Source organism: Mastigoproctus giganteus, chromosome 6, assembly GCF_048544385.1.
Source record: "Mastigoproctus giganteus isolate SK-2022 chromosome 6, ASM4854438v1, whole genome shotgun sequence".
In the NCBI taxonomy this organism is placed as follows: Eukaryota; Metazoa; Arthropoda; class Arachnida; order Uropygi; family Thelyphonidae; genus Mastigoproctus; species Mastigoproctus giganteus.
In genome coordinates this window covers 206,078,345-206,093,330 of record NC_143580.1, presented here as the reverse complement: position 1 = coordinate 206,093,330, position 14,986 = coordinate 206,078,345, and the positions used below count along the sequence as shown (strand labels likewise).

The 14,986-nt window shown below is 38.8% G+C and overlaps 1 protein-coding gene across 2 annotated transcripts in view; it reads right to left on the bottom strand.

Annotated features, from left to right (window-relative positions):
* Positions 1 to 14,986, bottom strand: part of LOC150084901 (eukaryotic translation initiation factor 5-like) — a 148,523-nt gene that overhangs the window by 84,157 nt on the left and 49,380 nt on the right. For both annotated transcript variants that reach the window (XM_090375626.1, XM_090375625.1), the window contains exon 5: positions 8,181 to 8,428. In XM_090375626.1, coding sequence (XP_090231752.1) covers positions 8,181 to 8,255 — 75 coding nt within the window. In that variant the 5' untranslated portion in view covers positions 8,256 to 8,428. The remainder of the gene's footprint in view (positions 1 to 8,180; positions 8,429 to 14,986) is intronic.

Sequence of the window (14,986 nt, the reverse complement as noted above, 5' to 3'; positions counted from 1 at the left end):
ATAACATATCATTGTCAGTGTGCCAACAGTCCAGTTTCCTTTAGCTATGTGTAATTTTACACCACAAAATAAGGGACAAAGAATAACTGACTTTCACAAAAGCTGTTCAATAAAAAATGATCACATATACCATATTGCTAGCTATCTCCAGCTGAGCCGCAGATTTAACATAGCAGGGTGTACTACCAAGTCATATAACATAGCAACTGCAGTTAAGTCATACACATGGTGTGACTTTGGCAGTCAGTCAAGTTTATGCCTGTTCACAGTGACCTACGTAACAATGGACATGGTACACAAAGAACAGTATGCTGCTCTCATTTTGTTTCCATCTCAAGAAAACATAAGCATATGACATGTTAAAAAAGGCTTAGGCGAATCTACACTTCCATGCAGCACAGCTCACAGGCGGTTTAGAATGTTTAAAGATGTACGCGATTCAATCACAAAAATTGGCAGCCACAGAGCTCAAACCACTACGGTGACCACAGAAACCATTAACACTGGTTCTGTAATCAGGAGAGACTTTCATATACCACATCAATGTACCTCAGATTATAGTATGCAGTTAACATTTTTGTAATGTATACTTTACTTACTTATTTCCAGGAGGAAGTAAGTTAGCTAGTAATGTACTTACTTCCTCCTGGATTTTAGCATTAGCATAGGCATATGATGCAAGAAAGCAAGCTTATTCAGCATCAGCCAAAAAAAAAAAAAAAAAAAAAAAAAAAACCACACACCACTCCCATTTCACCCCTCCGTTCGCTCGAAATACCTGTCCAGTTGAGCCTTAAATTTGTTTAGGCTATCAACTTCAACAACAAGTGATGGAAGTCGGTTCCACCAACCAACCACCCGCAGGCCAAAGGCAAATTTCCGCACATCTATCCGACATCCGTCCTTCCTCAATTTGAATTTATGCCCTCTGAGCTGATTATTCTGAGCAAGATGTAGAATCCCATTGGCATTGAGCATGCTCAAACCATTCAAAGCCTTATACACCTCTATCAGATCACCTCGCCGGTGCCTAGTCTCCAGATTCTGTAATTTGCAAAACTTAAGCCTTTCTTCGTAAGAGCAACCCTTTGTTCCATTCACTAATCTTGTTGCCCTTCTCTGTACCCATTCCAGCAGCTCTACATCCTTCTTGAAATGAGGCCTCCAGACCTGTATACAGTACTCAAGATGTGGCCTAACCATTGCCTTATACAAGGGAATAATCACCTCCTTATCCCTGCTAGAAAAATTCCTGTATATCATTGACAAGACACCATGAGCTACTCTTGCAGCTCGTCTGCACTGCTCAGAGAACTTCATATCTGCCTGCACAATTACCCCCAGGTCCTTTTCATTCTCCACCACTGTCAGTGTAGTACCGCAGAGTTGATACATTGCTCTGGGGTTACTGTTTCCCATATGTAGTACTTTACATTTGTCAATGTTAAACTTCATTCGCCACCTCTCAGCCCATCTGCTCAACCTTTCCAGATCCTGTTGCAGCAGCATAGCGTCAGTAGTGTCCTTAACAACCCTGCCAACCTTTGTATCATCTGCAAACTTGGACATTAAACTTGATATCCCATCATCAATATCATTCATAAACACCGAAAACAACAACGGACCCAACACTGAACCCTGAGGAACTCCACTAATAACATTAGTCCATATTGAGCAGTGTCCATTGATTACCACTCTCTGTCTTCTGCCACTCAACCATCCCCTTATCCATAGCAGTAATTTGCCTCCAATGCCACACTGCTCCAATTTGTGCAGCAGTCTTCCATGTGCAACAGTATCAAAAGCCTTTCTAAGATCCAAATATATAATATCAAAGTTATTCCCTGCATCTAGTTCTTTTGTGACTACATCATAGTATCCAATCAAATTGGTCAGGCAAGACCTGCCCTTAACAAAACCATGCTGCGTCTGAGCTATAACTGAATTCTTGTCTAGATGATCCTGCAATGCTTCTTTAACCAGTGCCTCCATTAATTTACCTGGAACAGAAGTTAAACTAACAGGTCTATAATTACTTGTGTCAGCCTTTGATCCTCCTTTGTGAATTGGGGTTACATTTGCACATCTCCAGTCTATGGGTACCTCCCCTGAGTCCAAAGAAGCTCTCATAATTATGGCTAGGGGTTTGCTTACTTCCTTTGCTGCCTCCTTTAATATAACTGGATAGATCCCATCCACCCCAGGTGCCTTTTTTATGTTTATCCTCAACAATCTCTCCTCCACGTTCCTCTCAGTTATTACAAAATCATCCAGCTCACTGCCAATGTTTACTTTATACTTACATCATTCTCCTTCCTGAATAACTCCTCATTCGTGAACGTAGATGCAAAATACTCGTTTAGATTGTTAGCCACCTGAGCAGGATCCTCAACTGTTGAACCATCAATATCCAGTGGACCAATCTGATTCATCCCTTTCCTTCTTGAGTTTAAATAGGTAAAGAACTCTTTTCTGTTTTTCTTTGCATCCTTTGCCAAGGTTTTTTCGTAGTCTGCCTTTGCCTGCCTAATTTCCTTTGTGACTTGGTTATAGACCAACTTATATCTATCATAGGCTTCCATGTCACCCATTAATTTGTATGTATCCCATGCATTTTTCTTCTCTGCCGCATGTCTCATTAGTTCATCTGACCACCATTTAGGCCTAAACCTTGAACAATATTTCTTAGTTGGTATGTAAAGTCTGGTAGCCTCCAAGATTAGTTCCTTGAATGCTTCCCATTTTGAATTTGCTGTTGGTAACATCATCAGTTGGTCCCACTGTATAGAATTTAAATACTGTCTCAGACCATCATAGTCGCCTTTACGAAAACAAAAACCCTTCCCTTTACCTCTGATGGTAGTTACCTCCTTGAGTAAATCCCACTTCAACACACTGTGATCACTGCCACCTAGTGGTTCATTTATCTGCAGATTCTTAATGCATGAAGAATCACTACTGATAATCAGATCAAGAGTATTGCTCCCTCTTGTTGCCTCACGAACATGCTGATGTAGAAACAATCATCCAATAAATCCACAAAAACCTTGCTAGTGTGCGAGTGACCAACCCACAAATTCCAGTCAATATCTGGGAAATTAAAATCCCCCATTATAAGACTCTCTGATTTACTGGCCCACTCTATTTCCCTGTACAATATCTTTATTATACTCATCAGAGTCATTAGGCCTATAGCACGCTCCTACTCTCAATTTTGATTTCCCTATGCTTATGTCACACCAAACTGACTCGACACTGCCCTGTCCATCGATGTCGACTGGCTTCACTTCCTTGGACTTTATGTGTTTCTTAACTAATAGCATAACCCCTCCTCCCCTCCTGTCCTGTCTATCTTTTCTATACACATTGTATTCGCCAAATTCCAGTTCCACATTCCTTATATCTGTGTGACACCACGTCTCTGATATCCCAACAATATCTGCCTTTGATGTTTTGAGCAATACCTCAAATTCATCAAATTTATTTACCAAACTCCTAGCATTGGTGTACACGCAGGTATACATGCACCTGTTTCTATTCTTGGCTACCCTAACACAACCCATGTGTTTACTTGTACCGCAATGACTCCCAGCAGTCTCCGAAATACCCTGCATCTTGTTTTTCAGGTTTCTGCTCATTTCAATAGAAGCAGTGCAAGAATCACTTCCACCTCTGCCAGTGGCTACTGTTAATCTATTAGTCCTTGTATCCCCCCCAACTAGCAGTTTTCCGACCCACCTAACTCTGCCTCGACAGCATCAGCAAAAATTCTTGCACCCTTTCTATTTAAGTGTATCCCATCCCTGTAATAATTTTTAAATCATTTTAATAATGATTTAAAAATAATACATAATTCACATTACAGTTATAATACATGAGGATCTCGAAGCACGCAAACACAGAATATACGACACCACTCATGCAACTGACCCCCCCCCAATTCATACTTATGTTTGGACAGTCACAACCTGTCTGTTTCACGATGGCAGAAGGCAATGTGTGAGAGCAGAAGGGAAAGAAAGGAAAGGGAAAGGGAAAGAAAGAAAGGTCAGTCGTTATGGATGTCTAGTATTGGTTTTTTATCCAGACAAGTAAGAATTTTGTAGTTGTATTAGATGTTACCTTATGGATTAATAAGGACAATAATGTGTCTTTAGTTGCTTTCAACACATGGTACTGAAGCAGATGTGGCAATGAAAGGTCCTCCACACCTCTTTAGTTTTATTGCTTACCTGGGGAAATAAAACAGCTGCATTCACTTCTGCTCTACGTGTGTGAACAGAAGTGAATGCAGAAGTGAATGTTCTACGTGTGTGAACAGAGCACCTTTAGCGAAGGAACACCTTCCCTAAAGGTGCTCCTTCTACAAGGAGAGACACATCCTGACTGTACTTTAAGATTTATATACTTTCAATTCACACAAAAAATTTATACAGTAAACCCCCGCTATTCGCGGTTTCGCGATCGCCGATTTAATATAAAATGAAACCTAAAAAAAAATGTGAATTTTAAAGTGCCGTGAATATTTTCCGTCATAAAAAACATGGGCGTGGCTAAAATTATCTTTCCTGGTCAAAACAGCGCTCAGTGGGTGGGGGGAGAGGGGTGACAAAATCGCAAGCGTGGATGTTTCTCGCTAATCCTTGTTCAGTATGTGTTATGCGTTTGTCACGGAAGGTTTCGTCGTTTGCTTTTAATTTATATGTTTATAAATTGAATAAATTTATCAATTTATAAATTGATATGCTGACAAAAGTGATAAATCTACCGTTTTGCAGTGTAAAACAGACTTTTTCGAGTGTGTTAACGGAAGAAAGTGACTTTATTGTGGACAAGTTCTTTCTAATCCCTACAAAAATATGGCTACGAATAAAAAGAGAAATGTGAAAATATCAAAGAAGGTGATGACATTAGCAAATAAAATTGAGTTATTAGATAAAATTTCTAATGGTGAAAGTGCCTCTTCAGTGGCAAAACATTATAAAATCAATGAGTCAACGGAACGATCAATCAAAAAATTGGAAGAAAAAATCCGCAGTGTCTGTAAAAACGCACTAATTGCTTCAAAAATTTGCTCTGTAACTCGTGATGTTAAATTAGAAAAAATGGAAAACGTTTAAATCTGTGGATAGAAGACCGAACCCGAAATAAAATTCCGTTAAGTTCACTCATCATTCGTGAAAAGGCAAAACTCCTTTATCACAACACTTTAGCGAAACTGGTGATAGCACTGGCGGGATGTTTTTTTTTTTGCTAGCAAGCAAAGGCGCTGGTTTGAAAGATTTGTTTGAAATTTCTAATAAATATTACATTTAATATTAAATTGTTTCTTATTTTCATTTCGATGCCATATGCTTGCATTTCACTATGTACTGTCTGTGTACATAGTCACATTATGAAGGTACATATAATACATACATAGACAAAATTTTAGACTAGTTTTTCTTATATATTTCATACTTTGGAACGGAACCCCTTTATTACTATGGGAGCCATAACTCAGTATTCGCGTTTTCGGTATTCGCGACATTTCTCAGGAATGTAACCCCCGCGAATAGCGGGGGTTTACTGTATAAATGTATATATATGTGACTTATAGGCATTTGCCTATTTTTATCTTAGTACAATAGTTTTCTATGGGAGAATTCCAACTTAGATGAATTCTCACTTATGCAGAGGTACAAGGAACCTAACCTTTGTGACTCAATTCATAATTTACACCGCATGATCACTGAATTATGATCACCTACCTAATACTTCATAGATTCTCCTTTTGCCTTCAGTACAACAGCTATCTGACGTGGCATTGATTCAACAAGATGTCAGAAGTGTTCGGGAGTTAGGGCCAACCAAGCTGTGTGTAATGCGGTCAGCAATGTAGGTAATTGGTGTATCCAGACGCCTGATATGCCTTTCCATAGTTTCCCACAACTGCTCTATGGGATTGATATCGGCGGAGTTTGGAGGCCAGTCGATATGCTGGAAGTCAGAACTGTGTTCTTCAAACCATTCCTGCACAACAAGTGCCCAATGACTCGGCACATTGTCATCTTAGAAGACACCATCGGCATTCGAGAAAAAGTGCGACAGTCAGCAAGCAGTTGACGATAGTAGAGACCACTGGTACATTGTTCCACATGCACCAGGGGTCCAATTTCTGCCAGTGAAATGTGCCCCACACCATACAACCATCCCCACCGGCCTGCACTTTTGATACCATGCATGATGGATCAAGAGCCTCATATTGTTGACACTAAATCCGTACATGACCATCCAAGGTGTGGAGTAAATAATGTGACTCATTTGACCAGCACACCTTCTTCCAGTCTTTTAACGTCCAACTTACATGCTCTTTTCACCAGGCAAGTCTTTTACACCGATGAACCTTGGTTAGGAAAGGACGATGTAAGGGTCGTCTGCTGGTATAGCCCATACATGCGAACGTGTGACACATGGTCATGCCAGATATTGTTCCGGGTTGGCCCATGTTGTATTGGGTTGTCAACTCTTCAACAATGCTGTACCTGTTCGCCTGTACGAGTCGTCGGACCCAGCACTCATCTCTAACATCAACCTTTTGCTGACCTTTGCAGTCAGGTTGTTGTTTGACCATTTTGACGCCAGTCCTGGTACACTTTAATTACGGCAGCTCTTAAACAACCCATCAGTTCAGCTGTTTGGGAAATCAAGGCACCAGCTCGTTGAGCACCCACAATCTATCCTTTATAAAAGTCCGATAAATCCTTCCTTTTACCCATCACGCTCGGAATTTTACTACCTACTGAACCACTGACACCTTATCTATGCTATGCAGGTCGACTAACTCCGCACTCTTGTACCTCACGTGGTCAACGGGTCGCATTTAGTTCTCATAGGGGTGGTCATAATTAAACTTAAATGAAACCATCCCATAGACTGCTGTCTATTGAGACAAAGCATGGATTTTTGCCCATTCATCTATGCTCTAAAGGTTGGCAAGGTTTCTATAATTAATTTGCCCACATTGAAAGTGAGTTGTTTAATTGGTTACACAGGAACAAAGAACAGATTTATATCTGTGGCTTCACTTATATTTGAGTCCAAATGTATGAAATGGAGATTACCACACTGAAATAAATGCAAAAAATTTCAAGATGGTTAGAAAGTCAGCTGATGTAGAAGGCTATTTTGTTCCCCATAATTTCAATTTTTCAACAACTCCATAAAGGCAATATGAAGACAGTGTTAAAACATATTACAGCATAAAAATGGGAACCAGTAGTTTTCTATTAGAAAAAGTATTGGATTACAGATGGATAACAGACGAAATGCTAGTTTATCAGATGGAATAGTTTACTATAAACTTAAGAGGTGGCAAGTGAAACATCTGAAGGCACATTACTGGCAGATAACAAATTAAATATCAAGGAAAGGGAATAGGGCCCACAACTGAATTAAAATATTCCTCACACTAGTCAACTTCATCTTAAATCTGTTTATAAAAGTTTAGTCAGAGGCCTGGAGATGGCAGACATGTCTGAGATAGCAAGCCCATGGAACATTGGTTGCAATTTGCTAACCAACAATTTTTTCAACTATTTTTTCTACTTGTCTGTTTTTCATTGGAAAAACTGTCAAACAGCACCCTTTAACTTCCTTTGCTTTGGGGCACTTGTTATAAATGTGCATTCAACATGCATAATGAATTTCTCTGCTGTTACTCTTTAAATTACAGTTCACTGATATTTAAATGAAAGTGTTTCGACTTCCAACTTATTTGTTTAAAGTGTTTGAAACGGAAATAAAAAAAACTGGCAGTATAATGTCCAAAACACACACACACTGTTTGTTATTAACTGGCAAGCCTAGCCCCTGAACCTAATTTTAAAAAGTAAAGTCCAGTTTTCCAATGTGCAGTTTCAATGTAAAGACTACACTATAGGTTCTTAGACCTTACCAAATGAAACAATGTTTAAATTCAAAACATTAGTTGTTTTTAATACCATTTGTTTTCAATACAAGTGGTATTAAAATTTACATGTGTTTAATACAAAAATTACATAAATAAATAATAATAATAAATAAATACACTTTACTTAAATTCAAAGAGATATGTGTCCACAATTTGTTTGCATAAATAAAATAACCATTACAAATTTTTGTCAAGATATGCTACATATGTACACATCCAGTTTACAAACCTTGGCAACCAGTTTAGGCATTTTGTAGCGATAGAACTGATCTGAAAGGTTGCGATTCACATTGACACTTCCCATCCTGGCTCACTGATGGCGTTGACCACTGCTGTAAAATTGCCGAATCTCTGCAAAGTGCTCCTCTGCAGTAGACAGTTGTTCTGATATGTCTCAATGAAAGACAAAACCACACCAAAATAAGGATAGATAGTCACGATCTAAAAGGCTGTAGTTTATGGTAATTGCAGAGGAACCTGTAAGAAGTTAAATTAAACCAACTAATGAATGCAAATTATTACAAAAGATATGAGGTGTGGCAATAACATTCCTGGACTAGTGCAATAAAAAGAACAGGAAGGAGCACAAAAATTGTTTTTATTTTTATTACCAAAGTAATCACCACCTCAAAGAATGCATTTATACTGTTCTAAAAGTTTCTGAAAAAGAGTCAGTGAAAAAGAGAGATGTTAAGTTCGACAGTTATGTTTTTCTTTATGTCCTCAACATCCTTAAATCTCTTACCTTTTGAGGGCAGTTTCACCTTGGGAAAGAGGAAGAAATCCACTGGTGATGGGTCAGGAGAGTAGGGTGGATGGCTAATCTGTACAATGCCATGTTTCATCAGAAATGTCTTCACAACAAGGATCTCTCCCTTTCCCCTTCACGTACAAATTCCTTGTGAACTGCACCCTCTTTGTTGAAAAAGATGATTGTCATTGTCTAGATCCTGGACTTCTGTAAATGAAACTTTTGGGCCTAGTGATGATTTTGAAGTCCACTGCATGCTCTGACACTTCGTCTCTGGGTTGTACTGAAACATCCAACATTCATCTCCAGTGATGAAACAGTTGAGGAAATTAGGATTGTCTTAACAAGTCAGAGTGTCATCAGTTTTCACATGATGACTGATGACACTCTTCACTGATTCTGCTCATCCATGAGGTAGTGTGACACAAATTTTGAACAAACCTCCCTTTTCTCTAAGTCTTCGTGCACAATTTGACAAATCATTTCTTTATTCATACCCAACCCATCATCCTGAGGGTCAAACAATGTCTTGCCACAATTTCCCAAACTTTTGCAACTCTGTCCTCATTAAGAGATTGACAGACACTCACTTCTTGGTCATTGGATGATCATCATGAATATCCTCATGTCTGTCTTTCTTTAAACTGCTTATACCTTTCAAACAAACTGGTACAACTTAACATTTCATCAACACAAACAGCATTCAATTTCATATGTTTTTTTGGCAATTTTCCCAGTTTAAAGCAAAATTTGATATGTGCTTGTTGCTGCACTGCAAATTCATGAAAAGGAATGTTAACGCTACCAATGAAACTACTCGTTATCAGCCTACTGGACAATCTCTTTCTGTACCACCATCTGTTGGTAGTTTGAACTACAATGTACCACTTCTGTTTATTTTCAAACTAATCGAACATAACAGCACCAGTCCGGGAACTTTGCCACAGCTCGTATGTATAATCTTGAATTAATTTTTTTTTTTTTCAAATTTAAAGTCTTACTGCATCAACTTGTTTTGGCATTCGTGACATATTGTCTCTGTACTTACCTCTCACTGGTCTTTTGTAACTGTGATTAAAAAGGAAGATGCCCTTTACTAATTTACTGACAGGTAAGGGCAGTATTTTGGCTCATATTTCTAGATTATTAAAGCGAGTTAGGAGCTGTATATGCATAATTCATTTTCAAAGAAAATAAATATTTAATTACATTATTTTTTATTATAATTTTAGTTCTTTTATTATTTTTACTGCTTTCCAAACAGAGGATATCATCCTCGGCAGCAAAGTAACATTTTTTTTATTGAAAATGAAAACCGGAAGATTTTTTTTTTTTTTTTTTTGATTTTTTAAATTGCTAACTGACCAGTTTCAGCAAACTATTCTCGTGTGATATTCCGTATTCTTTCCCATCCATCTGAGGGGTCTCGTTTCATGATTACTCCAACATTCATTTTCCTCTCAATTACCACAAATTAAAACTGTTAACAGTCATCTCAGTTATCTTTAATGAAATTACAAAAAAAAATTGCAATTTTAATGAATTTCAATTTTTTTTTTTGGAAAAGGGAAACTGTTTACAAACTATGCTACCAACACTAGTACAATGGAGAAGGTGTCAATTCAAGTCAAAAGCACGGATTTTCTATCGTAAATTGAGATCATCAGCAATTATATATAACCAAAAATAAAGCAACATCAGAAACCCAAATTACTAATATTTCTTTCATACCGGGGATTAGTGAACAGATGGCAAGATAGCTAAGGGTGTCAATATATTTTTCAAGTCCCATCAAGTATTTGATCAGACACCAAGTGGAATGCTTCACTTCAACAAATGCACAGTTTGCATGAGAATCATAAAAAGATTAAAGAGCATTCCAAATGATTTCAATTTTATAGTTTGGATAAAATTAGATCTAGTCTTCCACTCTCTTCAATATGAACTTTTTTGGGAATTTCCTAGTGTTTCTGTTAGGCATGTATTGGAAGAAGAAGTCTTTATAAAATACTATAAGGATACTTTAGCAGAGGCGTATGATGCAAGAACCTTTTCATTTCATCCACCCACTCACTACAAAAGTTTGTCTAGTTCAGCCTTAAATTTATTTAAGCTGTCAACTTTCACAACAACAGATGAAAAGTTGTTCCAGCAATCAACCAACCACTGGCTAAAGGCAAATTTATGCCCCCTTGGCTGAGGAATCTGAGCAAGAGAAAGACTCCCATCAGCTTTGAGCTTGCTCAAACCATTCAAGGCCTTATACAACCCTTTCCAATCTCTTGCATCATGCAGTATGATTGATGACTTTTGAGGTTATGATGAACGTCGTGGCGAGATCCAATATTCCTTACATTTCGAGAGTACAGCTCAAAAACGGTGTTCGCAGGCCGGCCGCTAGTTAGTACACTGGACCGAACCCATTGGTAACTCTCTAGGAGGCTTCCAGATCAGCTAGTGTATAATCTTGCTACCTCTACTCTGCCAGATAGTGACTGGAGGAAGTCTGAGTAGTGTGTATGCGGGGAGCATTGTCGAGGCCATGTTATGTCAAGGATCTGAGTATATTCTTACCACGTGTATGCCATATCCAAAAATTTCATTACTCCATACAGCATGTCCTACCCACCTTTTCTTACTATTGAATACACCATGAATTGTGAAACTAATAGAGCAAGCTTATCTGCGAAAAGATCTAAACCTCCCAAGCACTTCCTAATTCATTTCACAAATATACATGGTCTCAATTCTAATCTCAACGATGTCCATTTCCACTTGCAGTCTGACAAACCCAGTGTACTTTTTCTGACAGAATCTCAGTTATCGGTTGATTCAACTACTGCTTATCTCAGGTGCCCAAATTATTCGCCGTATGATTCCTTTCGCCTCAAAGGTGGTACTTGTGCATATGTCTGTTCTGATATTCTCTGTCAGAGACTTGGCAATTTGGAATCTCCTCTCTTTGATCTTCTCTGGCTTAAAATCTCTCTACCTCATTGTGTCAAATTTATCTGTTGTCTCTACTGTTCTCCCAACACCACTAATCACTTGAAGCTCTTTGACTTCCTCTCTTTGCAACTTGACTTTCTCCAGTCCAACTTTCCTAACAGTGAGGTAATTTTCCTTGGTGATTTTAATGTTCACAACTCCAGCTGGCTTCCGTTTTCTAGTCACACCGACCCAGTAGGTCGAGATGCTGAGGCTTTTGCAATTACTAATAACCTAGCACAGAGTTCATTTACCTACAAGAATACCGGACAATCCTAATCATACAGCCAATACGCTTGATCTTTTTCTCACAAACAACCCTTCTAAGTACACGGTCAAAGTGAGAGGTCCTTTAGGCACTTCAGATCACAACTTGGTGATTGTCTCTTCTCCAATGGAACCTTTATCTCATGGCTATTCCCAACCTCATGTTGTTTGGCATTACAAGAATGCAAAATGGGATGACCTGCGAGACTTCTTTTCTTCTTTTCCTTGGTCGGATTACTGTTTCAAAAGTTCTGATGTCAACGTTTGCTCAGATCATGTCAGTGAAATTATTCTTGCAGGAATGGAATCCTTTATCCCACCCTCCACTTTAAAATCTCGTCCTTTATCTAACTAAACCTTGGTTTTCCAATAAATGTGCTAAGGCTGTTCAAGAGAAGAATGTTGCATATCGTAATTGGCATTGTTTCTAATTCTTCAGTTTCATTTTCTGCCTACACCAAAGCTCGCAACAATTGTAAAGCAGTTATTAATCAGTCCAAACTAGAGTTTGAACAGGCTAAGAGTAGAAAACTTGCTTCTTGCCCTAATGGTAGCCGAGCATTCTGGTCTTTTGCCAGCAGCCGAGCATTCTGGTCTATTGGCCGCAACTTTTTGCCTATCTCTGCTCCCACCTCTGTCCAAACCAGATGGTTCTGTTGTCACTTCAGGCAAATAAAGCTGACCTGCTAGCATCCCATTTTTCTTCCAACTCATGTATTAACGATCTTGGTAAAACACCTCCCACCATTCCCAAGACGCTCCATTCAATGCCTCCTGTGGTCGTCCGTCAAAAGGATATCAGAAGGATTTTGATGAATCTTGATGCTAAGAAAGCTCCAGGTCCCGATGGTATTTCTCCACTTGTTCTCAAAACCTGTGCTCCTGAACTTACTACTATTCTTTGGCACCTTTTTTCACTTTCTTATTCCAAAGGTGTTTTTTTCCTTCTGCTTGGAAATTTGCTCATATCCAGCCAGTTCCTAAAAAGGGTGACAAATCCCTCCCATCCAATTATCGTCCCATTGCAATTACTTCTACTCTTTCTAACGTAATGGAGAAATAAATTAACCACCAACTCTTAAACTACCTAGAAACCTTCCGTCTGATCAACGATCGCCAATATGGATTCCATCAATGTCAATCCACTGGTGATATTCTGGCTTATGTTACCCATTTATGGACTAATTCAATGGAAAGGTTCGGTGAAACACAAGTAGTTGCTCTTGACATCTCAAAGGCTTTTGATCGTGTTTGGCATAAAGGTCTTCTAAACAAGCTTCCATCTTATGGTTTGCCAACTGTTTTTAGTAATTGGTTATCCAATTTTCTCTCTGATCGCTCACTGAACGTGATGGTAGATGGCTCTCTGTTTTCTAACTTCTCCGATTTCTAGGCAAAATGATATATCTCTTTTGGGGATTACCCTGACTTCTAATCACTCTCTCTCTCTCTCTCTCTCTCTCTTGGCACAAGCACTTTAGAAATATTGCTTCGTCTGCATCTAAAAAACTTGGTTTTCTCTTTCGCTCTTGGCGTTACTTTTCTTCCAAACAGCTGCTCACTCTGCATAAATCGCAAATCCGCCCTGCCATGGAATATTGTTCCCACATCTGGGGTGGTGTCCCCAAAACCTCTCTCAGACTTCTTGATTGCATGCATTGAAGAGGCATGCAGCAGAAACAGTACATCTATGAGAAAGTGAGTGGAGGGACTCTGTTAGAGATGAATCATTAATTAACCTAACTGCCCTTTTCTGAATGGAATCAAGAATGGAATTGGCTTCTATAATTCCCGCTCTCTCTTTCAAAACAGTCTGAACACGTGCCGACACCTGCCAACATCCATTTACTGTCCAACTTCAAACCCACAGAACCAACTTTTCATCTTCCTAATTTATTTATTCAACTGCTGTTTTCTCAAACAACCATCCTTCATACGTATTTCCTGAAAATTACAATCTACAGAAGTTCAAATCCAATGTCAACAAATATCTTCTTCCATCTTCTCAACCTCCAACCCAAGCACGGTACTAAGTACTATAGGTTCTAATACCTCTCGTGTTTGGGGTTCACATAAAAAAAAAAAAAAAAAAATTATATAGATCCAATGATTTTAACTTTCTATCTATATATATTTATATACACGTGTATCTTCGCCAATTGATTCAGAAGTATTGTGTTATCGAAAATTATCCAAGGTGGTAGATGACTTTCATCAACCGGTGAAATACCAGCACTTTGCTTATTGGAGACTTCAAGTGGAGAAACCCATGTTTAGTCTCTAGAGCAAAGTTTCTGGCATCCCCCTCCCCCCATACTTCTCCTTCAACCCATGCACGGTTTTGATACCTTTCGTGTTTGGGGTTTTCATTAAAAAAAAAAAAAAAAAAAAAAAATTAGATCACCCACAGGTGCCTAAATCTCCACACTGTAATTTGCAGAACTTAAGCCTGCCTATGTTCATAACAGCAACCCTTTGTTCCATTCACTAACCTCGTTGCCCTTCTCCGCACTTGTTCTACTAGCTCAACGTCTTTCCTAAAATGAGGCCTCAAGGTGTGGCCTGACCATTGCCTTATACAGAGGGACAATCACCTCCTTTTCCCTGCTAGCAAAATTCCTATATATCATTGACAAAACCCCATGACCTGCTCTTGCAGCCTGTCTGCATTGCTTAGAAAACTTCATATCTGACTGCACAATTACTCCCAGGTCTTTTTCATTTTCTAAAGCCTTAAGTGTAGTACCACACAGTTGGTACTTTTCTCTCGGGTTACTTCTACCCATATGTAGATTGCCCAGTTGCATTTGTCAAGGTTAAACTTCAGTTGCCACTTCTTAGCCCATCTGCCCAAATTATCTAGATCCTATTGCAGTAGCACACTGCCATTACTGTCATTAACAACCCAGCCAACCTTTGTATCTTCTGCAAACTTCGACATTAAGCCTGATATACCTTCATCAATATCATTGATAAATATACAAAACAACAGTGGACCCAACACCGAACCCTGTGGAACTCCACTAAAA